The sequence below is a fragment of the Myotis daubentonii genome, chromosome 2 (genome assembly GCF_963259705.1).
Source record: "Myotis daubentonii chromosome 2, mMyoDau2.1, whole genome shotgun sequence".
In the NCBI taxonomy this organism is placed as follows: Eukaryota; Metazoa; Chordata; class Mammalia; order Chiroptera; family Vespertilionidae; genus Myotis; species Myotis daubentonii.
The window spans coordinates 219,686,777-219,709,856 of NC_081841.1; the positions used below are offsets into that span (position 1 = coordinate 219,686,777).

The window sequence follows — 23,080 nt, forward strand, 5'->3', positions numbered from 1 at the left end:
GGGTCAAGCTCCCGTGCCAGCCAAGCACGCCAGCCACATGTTTGGTTTTTCCTCCCCTCTCCCCAGCTGCTCTCCCTCTGCCTTTTAGGGTGGAAAATCTCAGCTGCACTTAAACTGCCTGCTGACGTCTTTTGGTCTAGAAGTGACCTCCAGAAAAAAACACAAGCATGAGCTGTGCCTATAAAAAAAAAAAATTACAAAAAAAAAAGCGACCGTGATCTTGTAGGGCAGCCAATTCTAAACTTAGATCCTCACCAGGTGAGGCGGGAGCCAGCGGCCAGCTGACCCGGATCCCAGACACTTTATTCCCGAGGAGGAAGGAGAGAGGAGCTGTGTGCTGAGGGCCTCTGAGCCTTCTGGCTGTGAAGTGCTGTCTGGAGCTGCATCCACCGGCCACTTTACGCCGCACTGATGTGTACATAATTCATGTTTGAAAGACAGCTCTCGCTTCTATTCAGTTTCCGACCAGGAAAGGCACATGGACACGTTTTTACTTGCTGTATCACAGAAATAGTTAAATACTTCCGGCTGCAGCTTTAAAAATAGAAAATGGTCCTGCAGGTCTGGCCCTTCCCCCACCCCGCACCTCCCAGCCGTTCTGCACAGAGTTCAATGTCAGGCCCTTCTCCAGTGACACGCAGGGCCTGTGACAGTCCCAGGGAAGGAAACAGGAGCCAGCATCCGCCGCGGGTATTACTCACGGCTGGGGCACCTGCTCCTATGCCGCCTGGTTGTGGCGGACACGCGCCCAGCACGCGATGCCCGGGGATGCTGCTGGGGAAAGGGGCCGCCTTCAGCAGAGCCCCCCGAAAAGAAGGCTGGAGAGGGGAGAAGAAGGTGCCTCCAAACGACACGCTAGCTGGGGCCTCCTGACCAGTCAAGGTTAGTGGCAGCCACGGCGGTCTGTTGGCTCCTGAAATAAACTCTGGGGAGCTATGTTTGCAAAACTAACTTCCCCTGGGGTTGCCTTCCAGGGGCAGATGCTGAGAGGCAAGGCTCAGTGCTGCGGGCGCACCCGGCCCCAGCCAGTGTGGGAAACGCACCTGCACTTACAGCCCCTGGGCTGCTCGCCTCTCTGTTTCGGCAGGTGTTTCTAGGCGGCGTGGAGACAAGGAACGGTGCTGTTAAGCAGGAAAGGACCATTTGCAAGCAATTCAATATGGAAATTTTGAATCATTTAAATTGTATCGGAGACCGGCTGGCCTGGCTCAGTGGTTGAGCATCGACCTATGAATCAGGAGGTCAGGGCACATGCCGAGGTTGCGGGCTCCATCCCCAGTGGGGAGCGTGCAGGAGGCAGCCGATCCATGATTCTCTCTCATCATTGATGTTCCTCTCTCTCCATTCCTCTCTGAAATCAACAAAAATATTTATTTTTAAATAAATAAATAATAAATTGGACCAGAACGTACTAAGGCAGTGGTCGGCAAACTGCGGCTCGGCAAACTGCCGCTCGCAAGCCACATGCGGCTCTTTGGCCCCTTGAGTGTGGCTCTTCCACAAAATACCACGTGCAGGCGTGCACGTACAGTGCGATTGAAACTTTGTGGCCCATGTGCAGAAGTCGGTATTTTGTGGAAGAGCCACACTCAAGGGGCCAAAGAGCCACATGTGGCTGAGCTGCAGTTTGCCGACCACTGTACTAGGGTGATGTGGGCAAGAACACGAATAGAAGTTTTTAAAGTGCTCTGACATAAACTTATTAGTTTTCAAAATAGAAAAACATGAACAGTATCCAGGAGAATGGGCACAGTAACAAAGAGGAGCTAGGTGAGGAAACTGACGTTGGAAAGGCCAACCTAAGTATTCATTCTAGTAGAACACCAGTGTGGTCGATGGTAGACTTAAAGGTTGGAAATGAAGATTCAGAGGTAAAAATGATACCCTACTTCCTCCAAAACTGTAAGAGCTATATTTACTGTGTAATGGTTGGAGTCTGAAAACTATTTATAAATTATTATAAAAACTTGAGGCCCGTTGCATGAAATTTTTGCACAAGGGGGGGGGCGTCTCTCAGCCAGGCCTGCACCCTCTTGCGGTCTGGGACCCCTCAGGGGATAGCCAGCAGTCAGACATCCCTCTCACAGTCCAGGGCTCTCGCAGTCTGGGACCCCTCGCTTCTTACCAGCCACCTGCAGCGGTGGTGGGAGAGGCTCCCACCACTGCCGCTGCACTCACCAGCCGTGAGCCTGGCTCTGGCTGAGCAGTGCTCCCCCTGTGGGAGCACATTGACCACAAGGAGGCAGCTCCTGCATTGAGCATCTGTCCCCTGGTGGTCAGTGTGCATCATAGCGACTGGTTGTTTTGCTTGTTGTTCCATTGTTCAGTCGATTGGCATGTTAGGGTTTTATTATATAGGATTTTAAAATGTATGAGCATGTTTTTAATTAGAATAAATACTGTCATTTCTTTAAAAGACCAAGGAAGCAACTTGATTCTTTTTCCTCACCCCAAATTACATGTCCTTTTAATTACTTTTTTAAAATATATGTTTTCATTGATTTTAGAGAGAGAGGAAGGGAGGGAGAAAGAGAAACCCATCTGAGAGAGAAACATCAATCAATTGCCTCCCATATGCACCCTGACGGGGGACCAGACCCACAACCTGCACATGTGCCTTGTCTGGGAAGCGAACCAGTGACTTTTGGTGCACCAGATGTTCAACCAACTGAGCCACACCAGCCAGGGCCCTTAAGTTACTTTTCAGTCATGCAATTATCAGTGAAGATTACTAGAAAGAACAAATTAGCTCAGATAAAAGGTGGTTAACTACAAAGAAGACAATTTAACAATTCAGCAGGTGTTTACTGAGGTCTTACTGTGTCCTGGGCATGGTGCTGGGTTCTGGGAAACAGTGTGAATAGTCTCGAGGTCCTTAAGCCAAGAAGGAAGTTGGGCAATCAGTTTGTGTAGAATAAAGAGCTTCCTGTCCCTCCTGAAATGAAGATCAATCACCTAAGTATGCACATGACCACAGGTCTGAGCAACATAACAGAGTTGGATGAGGTGATAAAAAAATTAAAATAACAGCACATTAATTCACCTAGAGAAGACTCACATATCTTCAAGGAAGATAGATTCCAGAGGAAGTTGGAAATAAACTATAACATTATGTGAAAAATCTAATTTTGTGTAAAGAAAATATAGGTTTACACGATCTTCTTTGATATGGTTTAAATATAGTGAAATTATTGTAAAAATGTCCCATGCTTTGATTTAAAATTTAAAAAAGGAAAACTTAGCAAACTTTCTTTAGTTTTCGTTTCAAATTTTCCCAGCACTTTTAGTGAGAATGTAAACAAGCCCAGTCTTGCTGGAGGTAATTGGATCGCATATATCAAAATTTTTAGACTTTACATTAAGCTGATAATTAGACACATCAACACTAATAAAAGAGAAAAATGGTAATTGGCGTACGACGATACCCTTTTCATTGGCTAATCAGGGCTATATGCAAATTAACTGCCAAGATTGGCAGTTAACTGTCAACAAGATGGCGGTTAATTTGCATATGTAGGCACAATGCAGGGAGGCGAAAGGGAAAGCAGGAAGTAGCCCCCTGCCACTGACAGTGATCGGAAACCCAGGGGGGAGCTAAGAGCTCCAGCCATGATCGGAGAATCAGGTGCCTTTTCCACCCTGGCCAGTGATAGCAGGAAGTAGGAGTGGAGCCAGCGATGGGAGCTGGGCACGGTCGAAGCTGGCAGTCCCAGGAGCTAGGGGCCCCTTGCCTGGGCCTAAAGCGAAGCCCACGATCGCGGGGCCGCTGCAGCTGTGGGTCCCCGCTGTCCGGGCCGGACGCCTAGGCCAGAGGCATCCTGCAGGGGCAGGGGCGGAGCCTGCGCGATTGCGGCGCCCCCCGCTGCCACTGCAGGTCCCCACTGCCCGGGCCGGACGCCTAGGCCAGAGGCGTCAGGCCTGGGCAAGGGGCCGATCCTGCGATTGGAGGGTGATGGGGGTCAACGCCTGAGGGCTCCCAGTATGTGAGAGGGGGCAGGCTGGGCTGAGGGACACTCCCCCACACACACACCCAGTGCACGAATTTCGTGCACCGGGCCCCTAGTTCTATATATAAGAGATAATGTTGATTCCCTAAAACTGAAAGGTGCCTACACATCATTTAATAGGGGATAAACTCAATCAGTAATATAGAATGAAATATCCTATATAATAAAAGCCTAATATGCTAAGTGTCCAGTCATCTGGTCATCGGTTCAACCAATCAAAGTGTAATATGCTAATGATATGCTAAGGCTGCTCAAACACTCACTATGATGTGCACTGACCACCAGGAGACAGACAGTTGACTATGATGTGTACTGACCACCAGGGGGCAGACGCACCAACCGGTAGTTTAGCTTGCTGCTGGGGTCCAGACAATCGGGACTGAGTGAGTCGGGCCGGACATGCTCTGGAGCCCTCCCACGATTCCTCCCTGGCTGGCCAACCTCCCACGTCCCTCCCTGGCCCCGATCATGCACTGGTGGGGTCCCTCAGCTTGGCCTGTGGGATTGGGCCAAAACCAGCTCTCCGACATCCCCCTAGGGGTCCCAGATTGCAAGAGGGTGCAGGCAAGGCCGAGGGACCCCACTGTACATGAATTCATACACTGGTCCTCTAGTATATTATATAGTAGCATTTAAAATGTTGTAGAGTTGTATTTTGTGACATTAAACAATGACCCTATGATATCTACCACTGGAAACAAATAGGTGAAAAGCAATCTGGACAGTCGCTGCATCTTGCTGAAGATGACAGGTAGGGCCAGGGAGGACTTCACAGAAGGTGGTATTTCAGTGGAGACCGGAAGTCAGGGAGGAAGCGTGTGTGTGTGTGTGTGTGTGTGTGTGTGTGTGTGTGTGTCAGAGTGAACAGAAGGGCATATGGTGTGTTTGAGGAAAAGCAGGGAGGCAGGTGCAGCTGAGCCTGGGAGATGGAGGGAGGGAGAGGTAGAACCTGGATCCAGGGGAGACCCCTGCTGGGCATGATAGGGACTGTGGATTTTACTCTGGGTGAGTAGACAGGCCACTGGATTCTTTCTGGCTCCTGCGCTCAGGACACACTGATGGAAGGGCATGAGTGCAGACACACAGACCAGCCAGGAGGCCTTTGCAATAGGTCGCGGTGACGGGGGGAAGGGGGCGGTAATGGTGGCTTGAGCGAGGGTAGGCAGTGGACATCATCCTATATAATAAAAGGGTAATATGCAAATTAACCTTAACGGCAGAATGACCGGTAGCTGTGATGCGCACTGACCACCAGGGGGCAGATGCTCAATGCAGGAGCTGCTGCCCAGTGGTCAGTGTGCTTCCACAGGGTGAGCGCCACTCAACCAGAAGCTGGCTCATGGCTGGCCAGTGCAGCGGTGGTCATGGGAGCCTCTCAGCAGTGCTAAGGATGTCTGACTAATGGCTTAGGCCCGCTCCCCAGGAGGATTGGGTCTAAGCCATTAGTTGGACATCCCCTAAGGGCTCCTAGGCTGCCAGAGGGATGTCTTACTGCCAGCTTAGGCCCAATCCCCCGAGGAGCAGGCCTAAGCAATCGGTCGGACATCCTCCGAGGGGTCCTGGACTGCGAGAGGGTGAAAGCTGGGTTGAGGGACACCCACGAGTGCACGAATTTTCATGCACCAGGCCTCTAGTGAGATGATAACCAATGCCAGGGTCATGTGTGAATGGCAGAGGCAGAAGGATTCACTGGGGTATGAGACACGGGAAAATTAGTGGTTACACAAGGTTTGGGCCTCGAAGCCCCTGGAGGAGTGGGGGTGCCCTGTGCTGAAAGGAGGGAGATTTAGGAGAGTCGCAACAAGGGTTCAGCATCGGACATGTGAAGTTGGCTTTCCTGTTTCTATGTGGAAACACAAGTTTAGAGCTGGAAACACAAGTCTGGAATTCAGAGGAGAGAGCTGGTCTGGAGATATAACTTGGGGTGACCAACAAGTGGATACTTATATCTATGGGACTAGGAAGGATGCGCGCGAGTGTGGGTGTAGCGAGATGCAAGGACTGGGCTCAGGAGGATGTGGACTCATGAAAAATAAAGGACTAACAGGAGTTCCTAGGCCAATAATAGCTGCCTCCTTGCGAGGAAGCACATGACATCGTCAATATCTTTGCGTTTCCCTGAGAATGACTGTGCTTGAATTTAAGACTATATTCTCCGTGCCAGGTGACAGAGGGTATGGTCATACTGCGTAAAGCCAGAGAAGCCAAAAGGAGTAGCTGGTGTAGAGAGAAAGGTGATGCATTTGCTTTCAGAAATGGATTGAGATGCCAGCAAAATATCCAGGTGAATGTCAGTTTTAAAATGCGGCACTAAAATCGGTGAGAGAGGCCAGGGAAGAGCTGTGGATTAGAGCAGCAGTCACCAAGCAGTGGTGGTCCACGGACCACTGGTGGTCCGTGAGGTCCGAAAGATTGGTGACCCCTGGAATAGAGAGTTATCCATGTGGACGTGATCATTGTCCCTGACTTTTGGCCATTTCCTATCTATATCTCCTACAGATACACAGTCAAGAGGAATGATGAGCTAAGGTTTCATTATCTTAAATAAGTCAAGCTCGTCTATCTTCTGTTGAGAAGATGTAGACAAAAACTTGTGCAGATTTATGGAAGTCACTGTTTACAATGGAAGGTGGATTGCATTGTCACACAGTATGTGTTTTGGTGGGCTGCAAACTACTTCAGACTCACTACAGCCCTCTGCTGTAGGTAGACCTTCCATCCCTTTACTGCGGAGAAAACAGGCTCAAAAGATTAAGTAACTACCAAAGGCCACATAACTCATCTCTGTGGGGACCTGGAACTCAGGTCTATTTGATGATGGCCAGCGAGCCGTGTCCACGGCACCAAAGATCAGTAATGAGTCATCTGCCCAAGACTCTATTAAGCACTATTGTCCGAAAAGTGTCTGAAAAACTTGCCCTCTTAATTTTGGGAAACCACTACTTGTTGAAAATGTTGTCTTGTTTCTTGAAATAAGCCATGTAGTTCTTTCACTTACCTGTGCTGTGTTTTTTTCTATTAGGCCCATAAACTATCTTTTCATGAAATACTAGAAGCCCAGCGCACGATTGAAATCGCGAGAGGAGGCGCCCCGCCTCCCGCTGTGCGAGGAGGCACTTCGCGGGGCGCTGTGGGAGTCAGGCCTGTCAGGCGGGCGCTGTGGGCGGCCGGGACCGCGCCTGACTTCTGCCCCAGGCCCTCCTGCCCCCCTGCCTGTGTCCGCTCTGGGGCTGCTGGAGCCGCCGCACCGGCTCAGGCAGGCCCCCCTGTGTCTATCTCCATCTCTGCTCCAGGCCTCACCTGCATGCGCAACCTCCTCCTGTCCGCTCCTGACCCGTTATGGCGTCCTGGCCTAATTTGCATATTACCTTTCTCTCTCTCTCTCTCTCTCTCTCTCTCTATATATATATATATATATATTAGAGGGCTTTAGACCATGAACAAGAACTTGGTTAGGGTAACTTGCATGCTCATGTAATTCAGTATATACTAGTACACCTGAAGTTCCAAGGGCACACAAAAATCTGGTGGTTTCAGATACTGACTAGCTTTATTCCGGGAATTTTCAGAGAGGTGATGAGAATGGAGAAACAGGGTCAGTCTCAATCTTTGAGGGACGGGTTTTGGCAACACATTTCTTCCCTCCTTATCAGCCATGTCCTCCAGGGTTTCTGTGGCTCCACTCTTCTGCTTAATCTGGTCAACAGAAGAGTAAACAACAGAGGTCTGCAAATGCCTGCTGGTTTTAATTATTCTGTAAACCTGTGAGTACGGATGAGCCGAAAGTGGTTGAGCCTGCAGCTGATCCATATACAGTGAGGCCTTGACTTATGAGTTTCATTCGTTCCGTGACGGACCTCGTAACTCAAATTACTCGTATGTCAAATCAAAAAGTGAACGAGTGAGACACGTGATGCTGGGCTGATGTTGTGGCGTTCACTGTGACGTTTGCTGTGCCAACTAGCGGTGGGGTATCTGAAGCTGGCTCTTAACCCGAATTTTAGCTCGCAACTCAAAGCAAAAATTGGCCCAGAGACGGCTCATAGTTCGAAAAACTTGTTAGTCAGGACACTCGTAAGTGAAGGCCCCACTGTATAGGGATCTCCTTTAAGCACGCTAATATGAGCCCGGCCAGCCTGGCTCAGTGGTTGGGCATCGAGCTATGAACCAGGAAGTCAGGGTTCAATTCCTGGTCAGGGCACATGCCCAGGTTGTTGGCTTGATCCCCAGTGTGGGGTGTGCAGGAGGCAGCCAATCAATGATTCTCTCTCATCACTGATGTTTCTTTCTCTCCCTCTCCCTTCCTCTCTGAAGTCAATAAAAATATATATATTTTTAAATATATTTTATTGATTTTTTACAGAGAGGAAGGGAGAGAGATAGAGAGTTAGAAACATCGATGAGAGAGAAACATCAATCAGCTGCCTCCTGCACATCTCTTACTGGGGATATGCCCGCAACCCAGGTACATGCCCTTGACCGGAATCGAACCTGGGACCTTTCAGTCCGCAGGCCGACGCTCTATCCACTGAGCCAAACCGGTTTCGGCAATAAAAATATTTTTTTAAAAGAAAGATAACATGAAATTACACAGAGTCTTAACAAGAATCTGTGCAATTGGGGCCCACGTCCGCTATGAAGAAGATGGTTGATGTAATATTCTGTAGCATAAGGAGCTATAAAATGTATTCGGAGTTGGCACCCTGCTTCCTTTATGCAGGCATCACTGCTCCTAGCCTCTTCAGCATGTCTACACCCCACCTCTAGGGTGGGGCTCAGGTGGGGAGAAGTGAGAGTCCCTAAACAGTGAACTGGTTTCATCACAGCCAGGGGCAGAGATCTAAATGCAAGACCTTTATTTCTTGCAGGGTGCACCCTCTCAGGAGAATCAGTAAGGTTAGGACCAGCAGTTTCTCAAAGAGGAGTGGTAATTGGGAGGCCATTTTGAAATAAGTCACACTTCCGAGAGCTGTTTTGCTTTTTGGAGAAGGAAGGTCATGTTACAAGGAGCTTAGAGTTCCTTAAAATGGCCGAATAGAACCAGCACCTGACAAGGCACTTATTTTTTTATGCTGATAAGAAAGGAGCTATGAGTCGGATTTACCTCGAGAGTGGCTGGCTTGAGGTGCCCTGGGGAGACGGCGACTTAGGTGGGTGCAACCCCTCACGGACTGTATGTGTCTCAGGACGGTGGTGTGATGTTTACCCATCAGGGCAGGCTCGCTCCCTGCAAATTAAATACCAGATGTCTGGGAACTCGTGTCATTTCTAAATATATTCTGAGTCACCTCCTGTGTAGCGACAGGGAGGCTGTGCCAGCAGGCGTTTGATTAGAGTGCTGAAACTTACAGCTATTCTGTAAGAATGATTTTCACACTGAATAACTTCACACTGAATTATCCCAAAGAGTTAAATTGGACATTTTTTTTTTTAAAAAAATCTCAGATTCCGAATTGAAGTCCAACAGGGCTGTAAGGTGATTGAAGGGTTGTGTGTGAAGATATTTTCTTTTGTTGGGTCTTAGGAAAGCTGGCAAACCTCTCTGCTAGGAAGCATATTCGTATTGGATGGTGAGATAGTACTGAGCTCATTTGACTAGAAAAGTGCTGAATTTCAGGCTCTGGAGGGGAGGAATGGGGAGGGGGGAAGACCGAGTTTAAAACAGAAACTGGAACATGATAGAGTCCCTTTGATTCTCACCTCTGTCCAGATTAATTGCAGAAATTCTTCTAAGGACTTACAAGGAAACAAATGAGGTGGGGTTGTGGGGGAGTTAGGTCAGCAGGATTTAAGCAAAAAAGAAATGTGTTTTGTTTTTCGCTGAACAGCATGTGTGTGCTGTAAACTACTTTAATAGATTGGTACAGCTTTATTTCTTACAGCTTACCGGAGAGAACATGTAGCAGCCATTGTTGATTGCTAGCTTAAATACCTTCATAAGTCATGCTGTTGCTTCATGTAGTGTATTTAATTACGTTGATAACACTGAAAATCATTTCAGTCAATAGATGCTGTTACTGCCCCGGCTGGTTTGGCTCAGTGGATTGAGCGTTGGCCTGTGGACTGAAGGGACCCAGGTTCGGTTCAGTCACGGGCACATGCCTGGGTTGCATGCTTGGTCCCCAGTAGGGGAGATGGGGGGCATGCAGGAGACAGCCAGTCAATGATTCTCTCTCATCATTGATGTTTCTATCTCTCTCTCCCTCTCCCTTCCTCTCTGAAATCAATAGAAATATATTTAAAAAGTAGATGCTGTTATTTATGGCATGAGTTTCCTTAGTTTTGGAGAAGGATCGCTCCCTGAAGTTCACGTTGGAATCTCCCCTGTCTGTTGGTCTTGTGGGGCAGGATGCCCAGTGTTATTTACTGTGCATTTGTAGAGCAGGCCCCAGAGCAGGGGTCCTCAAACTACGACCGCGGGCCACATGCAAATACAAATATTGTATTTTTCCTGTTTTGTTTTTTTCACTTCAAAATAAGATATGTGCCGTGTGCATAGGAATTTGTTCATAGTTTTTTTAAAACTATAGTCCGGCCCTCCAACGGTCTGAGGGACAGTGACCTGGCCCCTGTTTAAAGGTTTGAGGACCCCTGCCCTAGAGGCTCACTCCTGACCTCCGTGTCCTGCCCCACAGGCGGTGCTTGCCCATTTGATGAGGACACTGGCCCTCACATCAGATGGCTGCGTGGAGGCCACCGTTTCCTCTGGGAGCTTCTGGGCTCTACACCCCACCTGGTTTCTCACTTCCTCGGGGGTCTCCATTTCCATCTGTCCTCTTCCTGCTCTTGCTTGCCCCCTGCTGGAAGCAATAATAACAGGCAGCAGGGGTCCCAGGCAGTGAGCAGAGCTGAGCTCAGCGGGAAAATACTAACTTGGCAGTTATTTCTTCTAAGCGTGGTCCCTGCCTGGTGGGCCAACGGGTCCCTCGTCCTACATGCTGTGTTTTTGGTGGTTTTGTCCCAGACCACCTGCCTACACTTCCAGCAGATTACTGTCACATTTAACTCCCTTTTCATGCCAAATGGAGGTCATATTAATAGAAATGATAGCAAATACACATAAGTAAGATCTGGCATCAGGATTTTTTCTCTCTACCGTAATGGACTTTAAAAAAAAATAATAGAGTGGGACAGCAAGGTATGTGACAGTCCTGGGAGGGAGGCCTGGGGGTTGGGATATAGGTGGGAAACTCTAATACTTTATTCTCTATTTGGTCCTTATGTAGCCTATTTTCTAAATGACCCATTTCCTTCTTTTTCTTTTTCTGTTTTCTCTGGTGAACATCAGCAAGCAATGTTCAGATGGGTCAGAGGGCGACCAAATCATTTTGATGGACAAACACAATAGTGTGCAAAAGAGGAATATCAGGTTCCTCACAGCTGCACATATTGTTAACTTTGCTGCCCCTTGAAGGTCTCATAATCTACCTGAACAACGTGAGTCCAGAATGAACCCCAAAAGGCCATTTCTCGGCTTTCCCACCCCGGCATCTGGTTAATTGCCGTGGTAGCTAATGATGAGGGAAGACGCTTAGTGCTAGCCAATGGGCCTCATTTAATTCAGCACAGCTTTTAGAGATAAGTTAAGGGTAATGAACTCCACTAAGCCCCTAAGCAGTAGGGCACACATGATTCTTATAAATATTATAGTTTATCATTTAAATGTTGAATACTCAACACCTTATTAATTGGCTGCTGCTCTGCTGAAAAAACTGAACATTGTGGCTTCACACATATGCAATCTCTCTGGAAAGTGAATATTATAATTTTCTTTTTTAAAACATATGTTCTTATTGATTTCAGAGAGGAAGGGAGAGAGAGAAACATCAATGAGAGAATCATTGATTGGCTGCCTCCTGCACACCCCCTACTGGGGATCCAGCTTGCAACGTGGGTGTGTGCCCTGAGGGGGAATTGAACTGTGACCTCTTGGTTCATGGGTTGACGCTCAATCACTGAGCCACACTGGCCGGGCTATCATTTTCTTATTTAAATGTTCACAGTGAGAATGGGTATATGTTCCAAAGTCCTCCAGAGTTTCACTCCTCAATCAAGTTGTTTAAGGATGTGTATAATTTGCAAAGATTCAGATTTCGATTTAAAACCTAGAACTCGAAACATGTTCCCGAAAATGATATTATATTTCCAATGGAGACTTTTGCAATGCAGGTAGTGAGAATACAATGCTCCAATTTCTTATAAGTTATTATTTCACCACCAACGTTTGTCCTATCAATGGATAGTTATGGGTGTGCAATATTTATTTCAACCCTGCTTCTAATGGATAACAGGAGCGTTGCATGTGGAAAGAAATAATACACAAAAGCTAATAACAATAACTTGCTTTCCGTTGAAAACTCAAGGAATCGGGTGTCTGGCTTAGTAATCTTGGATGAGCAGGAAATAATGCTGGATGGAAAGGCAAAACCAAGACAGCGAGGGCAGTGTCTAACTAGATCAGCTCCGGAGGAAGACCGTGTGACTCCCTCTAAGTGATTTCCTTTCTTCTAGCTCCCAGCTCCGCACCTTTCAGTTAGAAACAATCACTGCATCCACCTGACAGAGCGGTGAGACCTAAATGAGAGGCCGTACGCAGTGCTTCGACGAGCGCATTCGCGTGGGGAACACTATTCAACGTTAGCTGTCATTACCATTAGTCACAAGTCAATGCCAGTGCATAGAAGAAAGGCTCTTCCCTCCCCATTAGGAGCAGTGTTTGTAATAAAACCCCAAGGATCACCGGTTATGGAAAAGCCTGGTGATTGGCAGTTGACTCGTGTGTCTAGAGCAGGTTCGCCGGGCCACTCCGTCACCTTGTGGTATTCAGTGGAGTCTTATTCAGTGGAGCTGTTTGGACCTCACTTAGGGTGTGGGCAGGTCTACTGCAGAACCATAACACAGACGCACCGGCGTCCGTGGACTTTTCCGGAGGCACGACGTGCAGGGACGATGCGGAGGCGTCTAACGGACAAGGCCCTCCCAAGCTTCCAATGGTTTTCCTGACCCCTCTGCTGGCACAGGCTTCAGACGTGCTTTGCCTGAGATGCGTGTCTGACGAGCAGCCAAGTGACCATTTAAATTGCACTAGAATTGACTTTAAAGTCATGTGTCGCGTAAATAACATGAATTTCATTTGTCACAGCCCCTCACACCTCAGGGCAGGGGAGCAGCAGGGTGGGGGTGGGGAGGGCGTGGAGAGGTGGCTTGTCCAGCCGATTCTCAGCTCAAAGTGCCAAAACCAGCATTTGGGGGTTCTGTCTGGACAACCATGAGACAGAGGTGGTTTTTCATTTTTTGATTTTGGTGGCAAATCTCGTGACCTGAATTCCCCTAGTCTTTGAAGGAGAGAATTCCAAAGGTGAGGGATTTGGGGTCAGCCAGTCAGGATCCTGTAGAGCAGTGGTTCTCAACCATCCTAATGCCGTGACCCTTTAATACAGCTCCTCATGTTGTGGTGACCCCCGACCATAAAATTATTTTCGTTGCTGCTTCATAACTGTAATGTGGCTACTGTTATGAATCGTCATGTAAGTAACTGACATGCAGGATGTATTCTCATTGTAACAAATGGAACATAATTAAAGCATAGTGATTAATCACAAAAACAGTATGTAATTATATATGTGTTTTCCGATAGTCCTAGGCGACCCCTGTGAAAGGGTCGTTCGACCCCCAAAGGGGTCGCGACCCACAGGTTGAGAACTGCTGCTGTAGAGACTCAATTTCCTGATGGAGGGATACGTGTCCTGGTCCTCACAGGAGCCCTGGATCTGGGGTCCCTGTTTCTCCAGGGTGGGTCCTAAGAGGGCTCACCTGGACTCAGACCTTGTGTTCCTTCTCTTCCGCAGGGTCCTGGGCAGACCGCTCCCCTCTACACGAAGCGGCGAGTCAAGGCCGCCTCCTGGCTCTGCAGACACTCCTGTCACAGGTGAACTGTCCCATATGCTTAACGCCGGCCTGGGCCATGAGCGGAAAACATGAATCCCCCAGTCATCAGCTCGAAAACGCTAACACCGCTTTGGAAATTTCCTTAGCCTTTTTAGTTGAACTCACCAAGCGGTCAAGTCTGGTTTCTCGTCTATTGGAAACCTCTTTATAAATATGTTGGCGTCTGATCTTAAGTCTTAGCATTTCCGATTTCCTGCGCAGTGTATTGTTGATTGATAGACACACGTACGTAGGAAACCATTGGAATCGCGTGTTATTTATTAAGTGCGTTAAGTATCCTTCACCCTACAATGTGTGCAGCTTATTCAGTTCAGCCTAAAATATCCAAAAGAGGCTCACCAGACCAGCTGCCTAGACCAGTGGTTGGCAAACTGCAGCTCGGCAAACTGCGGCTTGCGAGCCACATGCGGCTCTTTGGCCCCTTGAGTGTGGCTCTTCCACAAAATACTGACTTCTGTGCATGGGCCACAAAGTTTCAATCGCACTGTACGTGCGCACCCGCATGTGGTATTTTGTGGTATTTTGTGGAAAAGCCACACTCAAGGGGCTGAAGAGCCGCATGTGGCTCGCGAGCCGCAGTTTGCCGACCACGGGCCTAGTAGACTCTTCATGGTAGCTTGTGCTGCATTGTGGGGAACTGTCTGTGAGAGCGAGGGACGGGTCATTCCCACCTGCCTGCCCATCCCTCACCAGAGGGAAGATGGAAACCACAGGGGCTTTGCTGAAACAGCAGGCACTCTGGCTCTGCCTGTGGGTTTTTAAAAGTTGCCGGCGGCGTGCAGCAAAAAAGAGAAAAACTATTTGCCAACACGACTCCAGCGGGCACCCCGGCCAGGCAGCCACTGCCCCGTGTCTCCCAGGATCGAGGAGGGGCGCTTTCTCCCAGAGCCACGAGGGAAGAGAGCAGTGTCTGTTGCCCAGGGTGAGGGCACCTGGGGCTGGGGACCTGGATGCAGGGCTGGCACTGAAGGTGAACCCCAACATCTCTGGCCCCCACTGTCTCTCGTCTGTGAAGGGAAGAGTTAGGGCGAGAATCCCCCTTGGGCCCGGCCACTTCTCTGATAACCATGTGACTCTTTTGTTTGCTCATCACGTCATGAAAACAACCTGCAAAAAGGTCATGCATGTCTAAAGGGGACCCCTGAAGGGTCACGCAGTTCTCAGAGAGGGGAGCAGCCTGAGGGTATTTCATAACACGCATGTCATACGCACCGACAGCCCAGCCAGGCCGAGCCAGAGGCTGCGCCACAGTCCTGCGTGATAGGAATTCCCCTTCCCGAGGCTTCCATCGTCCGGTCCCTGGTGTGTGGCAGTGGGCAATCCCTTCTCCAAGTCTGACGGCTGGCCAGCCACCTCGAGATCTTGGAAAGGATCATCTAAGGCAGCGGTTCTCAACCTGTGGGTCGCGACCACTTTGGGGGTTGAATGACCCTTTCACGGGGGTCGCCTAAGACCATCGGAAAACACATGTATAATTACATATTGTTTTTGTGATTAATCACTATGCTTTAATTATGCTCAATGTGTAACAATGAAATTGGGGGTCACCACAACACGAGGAACTGTATTAAAGGGTCGCGGAATTAGGAAGGTTGAGAACCACTAATCTAAGGGATCTTAAAAATTGCCACTTGCCAGTCACGAAGATTGAGGGTGATGATTTTCTTGCCTCCGATTTAAGATTTCTCATGACCCTCTGGCATTTCAGACCGTGGGGATCTGCGGTCCGTTACGGGGATCTGGCCCAGAAAAGTCTCCTCAGGATGGTGCTTAGTGTGGTGGTCAACAGACAACGAATCACCACCCACAGCAAGAAGATCCTGGTCAAACCTAATTACGTTGGTCTGATATCTTTAGTTTAATTAGAATGGCAGTTTTAGGCATGTTCCGTTGTGATTGAATAATCAAATCAAACCTTTCCTCTGTGCTGGGCACTGTAACAGTAATTGCTCTCCCTGCGCCAGCTCATTTAGTCTCCATTAATTTAGAGGCTAATGGACTCATCTGAAGGAAAGCCATCACTGCCTGTGCGTCAAGGATTCCAAGCCAAGCCTGCCTCCGTAGTCAAGGCCACTCACCACCAGCACAGAACCTGCTCAGACCTACTTCCTGACAAAACTTCACAGAGCAAGGGATCCAGCCTATACCCAGTCTCCAGTTCTACAAAACAAAACAAAAAACCTGTAGCAACCCAAGCAAGTCCTAACGAGAAAGAAAAACGTTACGCAGCCAAATGCCAATAATACTTTCAGAAGCTATTGAGCACAAGACTTAAAGCAGCACTGGGTCTGGGTGGGGTGGGGTCACAATTACAGGGCGCAGGTGACATTCCTTGACCTTTTGTATCCCTCTTTAGTGACAACTGTAGAGATGACTTGACAGAACTTTTTCTCACCTTCCAAAATTATTCACGTCACATTTAGGGTTATAACGTAAACGCGGTCACCATAGACCATGTCACCCCATTGCACGAAGCCTGCCTCGGCGATCACGTGGCCTGTGCCCGGACTCTTCTGGAAGCTGGAGCCAATGTAAGTCCCTGTTCAGTGCTCACATCTACCAGGTACTCAAATCAAGAAAAGTTCTCACTCTGCCTCCCTTTCCTTGTTGGTGGTTTTCAAAGGAAACAGAATACAAATAAAGCTCTCCAGCTGCCCCGCCTTCTCTCATTTGCACTCGAAGAAGGAAACCCAATCATTGCAAAAGCGGGGTAGCATGCTGCATCCTATGGAGTACTCTGTAGGCTGTTCCCTGCTTCCGTGGTTCTCAATAGGAATAGATGAACTTCTTCGTGCCCATAATGTTTGCCCATCTTTTGGATGATTTTCTTTAAAAAAAAATATCTATATCTATATCTATATCTATATCTATATCTACCTATCTATCTATCTATATATATATCTATATATATAGATATATATATAGATTTCAGAGATGAGAGGAGAGGGAGAGAGGGATAGAAACATCAATGATGACAGAGAATCATTGATTGGCTGTCTCCTGCATACCCCAAACTGGGGATTGAGCCTGCAACCTGGGCATGTGCCCTGACTGGGAATCAAACCCTGACCACCTGGTTCACAGGTTGACTCTCAACCACTGAGCCACGCCTGCTGAGTTGGATGATTTTCTTTAGATAAATCCTCAGAAATTTTATTTTCAATTTAAACTGCTCCCAGCAAAGTGGCTTTGTCTTCATTTTCATCAATCACTGTTACACTTGTTGATTTTTTTTACCTATTGAAAAGTACCTAACCATTAAATTCATTTTTGTGCATTTGATCCTTGAGTATGTAATTTTTCATCATTTTTATTGTAGGTTCATTCCTATGAATTATCTACCATATCCTCTTTGTATGTATCTCTTGAAGTTGTAAAACTTTCCTTATTCATGTGCCTGAGCTAAATATCCTTTGTCCTATTTACCACACACGTTCCCAATTATTTTTGTGAGCAGATCACCACACCTTTAAACATGCCTGAGAGTCAATCACATGTGATCCTCCGAATCTCACTCTGAGATTTTGGTTCGGTTCAGGTCAATGCAATCACAATAGATGGCGTGACGCCGTTATTCAACGCCTGCTCCCAGGGCAGCCCGTGCTGTGCGGAACTTCTGCTGGAGTATGGAGCCAAGCCACAGCTGGAGTCCTGCCTGCCTTCCCCCACACACGAGGCCGCCAGCAAAGGTCAGCTCCGGGGGGAGTGACAAGGGCAGCGGCCCCTGCAGCCACCTGCGTGGTTGCAATGACCTTTCCGTGAATAACAGGCTGGAGCCGTGGGCACAGGTGCGTGGGGGGATGGGCCTCAAGGAAAACAGGTCTCTCCTTTGTGTCTGCAGGTCACCATGAATGTCTACAGATCCTGATATCCTGGGGCATAGATGTTGACCAAGACATTCCTCACTTGGGAACTCCGCTGTATGTAGCTTGTATGTCACAGCAATTCCACTGCATCCGGAAGCTTCTTTACGCTGGTAATGACCTTTAAAACGTCTTCCATTCCATCCATACCCACAAGTAATTACACAGCTCTTATTTCTTTTTCTTTAAAAAAAAAAAGTATTGATTGATTTGAGAGAGAAGAGAGATTTGTTGTTCCACCAATTTCTGCATTCATTGGTTGAATCTTGTATGTGCCCTCATCAGGGATGGAACCCTCAACCTTGACATATTGGGGTGAAGCTCTAAGCAACTGATGAGCTACTCGGCCAGGGCTCCACTTGTTTCTCTACATGAACTACTTTAAAAATTATATCTCATTTAAAAAATGTTCTTATTCTAAGCTTCTCACACATCAGTCTATAGCCTATAAATAAGAACCTCATTCTTTTTTTAATCTTTATTGTTGAAAGTATTACATATGTCCCCTTTTTTCCCTCATTGACCCCCTCGAACCCCAACCCCGCCCTCCCACCCCAGGCCCTCACCACCCTACTGTCTGTGTCCATGGTTTATGCACATATGCATACAAGGTCTTTGGTTGATCGCCTCCCACCACCCCACCCGCCTTCCCTCCGAGATTCCTCACTCTGTTCCATGCAAGACCTCATTCCTGATAACTTCACTTCACCTCAAAGCTTCAAACCCTCTACTTACAAAGGTCAAAGGTCATAGCATTCAGATCTTCAAGTTTGAATGTAATGTTGCTAAATATGAATATATCTGGGAAGAAAATGATCAAAAAAATTCTAGGGATAGTTAACTGCTTCATCGCCTTACCCCTCACCAACCTTAACTCCCGCATGGTCCTAGACCTCATCGTCTCACTTACCTCTGTCTACTTACATGAAGAGCCGTGCTGCCCACTTACTTGAAGCAAACCAGGTCCTCAAGGTTCAGTACAGCCCCTCAGAAACTTCTCCTGACCTTGGGACCAGGGCTGGGAGCTTGGTTAAGTTATGGTTTCTCTCTTTTTCCATCCTCTCTTCCCTCTAGTATAGTGCTTCTCATGGCAGGTGCTTAAATATACTCAAAATGAGTAAATAAGTTCCTATGTCTTTTTTTGTTCCCTAGAGGCCTGGTGCACAAGATTCGTGCACTTGGGGCGGGGGGGGTGGGGGATCCCTTAGCCTGGTCTTCTCCCTCTCGCAGCCTGAGAGGGGAGAGCTGGCCAAAGCCAGCAGTCAGACATCCTTAGCGCTGCCATGGAGGCAGGAGAGGCTCTGCCACTGCCACTGAGCTCACCAGCTGTGAGCCCGGCTCCGGGCTTCTGGTTGAGCAGCGCTCCCCCTGTGGGAGTGCACTGACCATCAGGGGGCAGCTCCTGCATTGAGCGTGTGCCCCCTGGTGATCAGTGTACATCATAGCGACCGGTCATTCTGCAGTTTGGTCAATTTGCATATAAGCCTTTTATTATATAGGATGGCAATCGTTTGGCCTCTGATACATCCTGACAGATCTTTGGTGACCCCTTACTGTTTCTCACAGTATCTTCGCTAAATTACACATTTCTGGCAAGCAGTCTCCATCTATTCCACTCCCTTTACTAATAAGACTCTTAAATGCAAGTTCTGCTAATAATTGTTGGCAGATTGATATTTCCTGGCTGTGTCTCCCATAAGTTTACATAACCAGGAGAGTGTGATCTTCATTACCTTTTTTTACTTTGCTAGGAATATTTTCTTTCTATTGGATATTTTATGGGGAGAAGAATACTGAGAAGTGCGGGTAGTAATTAGGATGGAGCGCCACTCTCAGGCTCTGTTCTCTCCTAACGGACACACCCAGCAGAGTGTACGCTCCCTTGATGGAGATTTTGTTATGCAGTTTTCCCACTAAGCATTTCCATTAGGTTAAAATGTTGAAAACAATTACATGGATTGCAGCTTGAGCGTAGCAGGAGGGCCACCCCCTACTTAGAGTGCACTGCTTCTTACAAACAAGAATTTGACAGTCAGGACCAGGAAGTCAAGTTGAAAGGACTAATGCATTTTCATCGATACATTTCTTGGTGTTGTAACCATGTATGTGCTGGAAAATGGGATTCTTCTCATTTCCACATTAAATAGCATTTCTCCATCAGTCATGCATTCAGCGGCTGCCACTAAGATAAAAGGCTATGCAGTAGGTGATTTAACACGGAAGTTATTTTTAAATGTAAGCATTTGAAAAAAAAATTGCATGCAGAAATAGAATGTGCCTTTTCATTGAACAGGCTCAGTGCCTGTGTGTTGTTATCGCCTTCAACTAAACGAGTGAGAAGTGACGGGAACATCTATTTACATTTTACCTAAAGAGCGTGTGTCTCTGGAATCACGAGTTTTCCAAGAAACAAAAGAATTCTGTTGCCTTAAAATAAATGAAGAGAAGAAAAGCAATAAGCTCTTGAATACTCCTGAGAGCTATCAATCACGATGCAAATAGATATGTGTCAAACTAATTGTGCACTGCTTATAATACATAGGGTAGCTAGTATGATGAATGTTGGAACTGTTTAAAATTAAAAGTTCTTTTTGTTAGGTGATATTTTAACTATATAGGATAGTAGACAATATAAAAAATATGTGCATTTTTCATCCAGATGTACCAAGTTTTAAGATTATGTATATGTGTATGTATATGTACATATACGTGTATATGTATGTTTGTTTGTTGATGTGTAATGTTAACATAAAAACATTCAAACCTGTAAAGAATGTTTGTGAGTTTATTTGAGCCAAACTGTCAACAATTGCTGGGAAGCAGAATCTCAACAGATTGGGGTAATGCTCCGGAGAATGGCGGCTTTTTCGTCTATTTTTATACGTTGCAATCAAAGGAGGGGGCGTAGGTGGGTTACAGGAATCCATTGGTGATGGATTAGGGAGGCTGGAGAAAGCGAAGCGGGGAAACCTCTGGGATTGGATAGAAAGTAAAATGATGGACACATACTTAGGTGGGTGCAGGACAGTTAACAGTGAACAATTAACAGGAAAACAGTAACAAGAAGGAATCTGTGGTCTCTGTCCTGGTGTCAGGCACATTAGGTTGTGCCCCAAGGCGTCTGGGAAAAGGGAAGTTACATGCTACCCAGACATTTCATAGGCATGTTATCTTAGATCAGTGGTTCTCAACCTTCTGACCCTTTCAATACAGTTCCTCATGTTGTGACCCAACCATAAAATTATTTTCATTGCTACTTCATAACTGTAATGTTGCTATTGTTATGAATCATAATGTAAATATCCCGGTATGCAGGATGGTCTTAGGCGACCCCTGTGAAAGGGTCGTTCGACTGCCAAAGTGGTCGTGACCCACAGGTTGAGAACCGCTGTCTTAGATGCAAAGACAGAGGCTCAATTAAGGTAAAGATTGTCGGGGAAGATACCAGCCTAGGACATGACTACCCACCAGAACTGCTTGTAGTTAAAGTGTAAATTCAGACCATCCTTAGTGGTTACTTTAGGTCTTTGAGTTTGCAAGACCGCCATGCAGGCCTTCCCTGAGCTGGTCAGGTTAGCATGTGGGCCCTTTTGTCTATAGTATGTGTATGTATGTTTATGTGTATGTATGTTCATATATATGTGTGTGTGTGTGTACATGTACATGATACGTATACATGAAGCACTCAGTGCCAACGGAGCTGAGGTCCTTTCTGCCACACCTTCCTCCCTGCGCTGAGGGGACTCTTAGAACCATCGCTGTCTATACCCATCACAGTTCCGTATTTCCCCGTAGGCGCTGACGTACAGAAAGGCAAATACTGGGACACGCCGCTCCACGCTGCTGCCCAGCAGTCCAACACGGAGATTGTCCACCTGCTGCTGGAATTCGGGGCGGACATCAACGCCAAGAACACGGAGCTGCTGCGGCCGGTGGACGTGGCCTCCTCCAGCAGCCTGGTGGAGAGAATGCTGCTTCAGCACGAAGGTAGGGGAGCGTGCGAGCATCCCAACCACAGCATGCGTCTGCCGGGAGCAGGGAACAGGTGAAACCAGAGGCCTCCGAGGGCGGGCAAAGCAATCATGGCGTGCGATTTGGAGCATTTTGTGGAAGTGAATACTTTTTAACTTAGGTTCTATCTGTGAAAAAGACAATCACAATGATCTTAATTTTCTTTTTTTTTTCCATCTGACCTAAACTTTATACTCCTTTGTTTAAGTTACATAGATTCGGTTTTGACCATACCTAATATGCAATTCTGCATCCTATCTGTGAATAAACACTTAGAGGCTCGCCTCATGTTATAGGGGCGGGCGCCTTCTGCAACGTGGGTAGAAACATGATCAGGACATATTTCCACACTTAAGACTTTAGTTCCAAAACGGAATCTCTCTGACACAGTAATTCAATTGGCTTTGGCTTAAGCAGTAAATCAAATTTGAGAAGAACAATTAAGAATTTCCTTCATCTGCAACAGCATGGATGGAACTGGAGAGCATTATGCTAAGTGAAATAAGCCAGTCAATGAAAGAAAAAATACCACATGATCTCACTCATTTATGGATAAGAAAGGCCATTATAAACTGATGAACAAAAATAGATACAGAGGCAGAGCAGCATCGAACAGACTGTCAAACTGCAGCGGGAAGGCCGGGGAGGGTTGGGGGAACGGGAGGGGGGGGCGGGGTAAGAGATCAACCGAAGGAATTGTATGCATGCATTTAAGCATAACCAGTGGACATAAGACACTGGGGGGAGGGGGGGAGGGGAGGCCAGGGGAATGTCAAGGGGGGGGGGGAGGAGACATATGTAATACTTTTTGTAATACTTTAAGCAATAAAACAAAATTAAAAAAAAAACAATTTCCTCCTATAGTGCATGCGCTCCTTTGATCTGTATCTCCTTCAAAACGCAGAATTTGTTTCTGAGGTTTTATTTTTTAAAAATGTATTTTTATTGATTGCAGAGAGGAAGGGAGAGGGAGAGAGAGATAGAAACATCAGTGATGAAAGAGAATCGTTGATCGGCTGCCTCCTACACACTCTCTACTGGGGATCGAGCCCCCAACCCTGGTATGTGCCCTGACCTGGAGTCAAACAATGACCTCCTGGTTCATAGGTTGATGCTCAATCACCGAGCCGCCCCGCTGAGCTGTTTCTAGCCCAAAGACTTCAATGTCTTCAAGGGCGTAGATGGGATATACCGCGATTCTAATGCAGTCTTACGAAGGCAGTGTAAATGCTTGTATGATTTCCCCAGTAC

At 47.3% G+C, this 23,080-nt stretch overlaps 1 protein-coding gene across 5 annotated transcripts in view; it reads left to right on the plus strand.

The window, feature by feature from the left end:
• The window catches only part of ASB5 (ankyrin repeat and SOCS box containing 5), a 57,244-nt gene that overhangs the window by 33,222 nt on the left and 942 nt on the right, over window positions 1–23,080 (plus strand). For 3 of the 5 annotated variants that reach the window (XM_059685800.1, XM_059685797.1, XM_059685799.1), the window contains exons 3-7: window positions 13,856–13,935; window positions 16,379–16,486; window positions 17,494–17,644; window positions 17,797–17,931; window positions 21,614–21,805. In XM_059685800.1, the coding sequence (XP_059541783.1) occupies window positions 13,856–13,935; window positions 16,379–16,486; window positions 17,494–17,644; window positions 17,797–17,931; window positions 21,614–21,805 (666 nt within the window). Of the gene's footprint in view, window positions 1–674; window positions 883–9,025; window positions 9,158–13,855; window positions 13,936–16,378; window positions 16,487–17,493; window positions 17,645–17,796; window positions 17,932–21,613; window positions 21,806–23,080 lie in introns of those variants that run through there. The other 2 variants (XM_059685801.1, XM_059685802.1) reach the window with 2 other exon arrangements.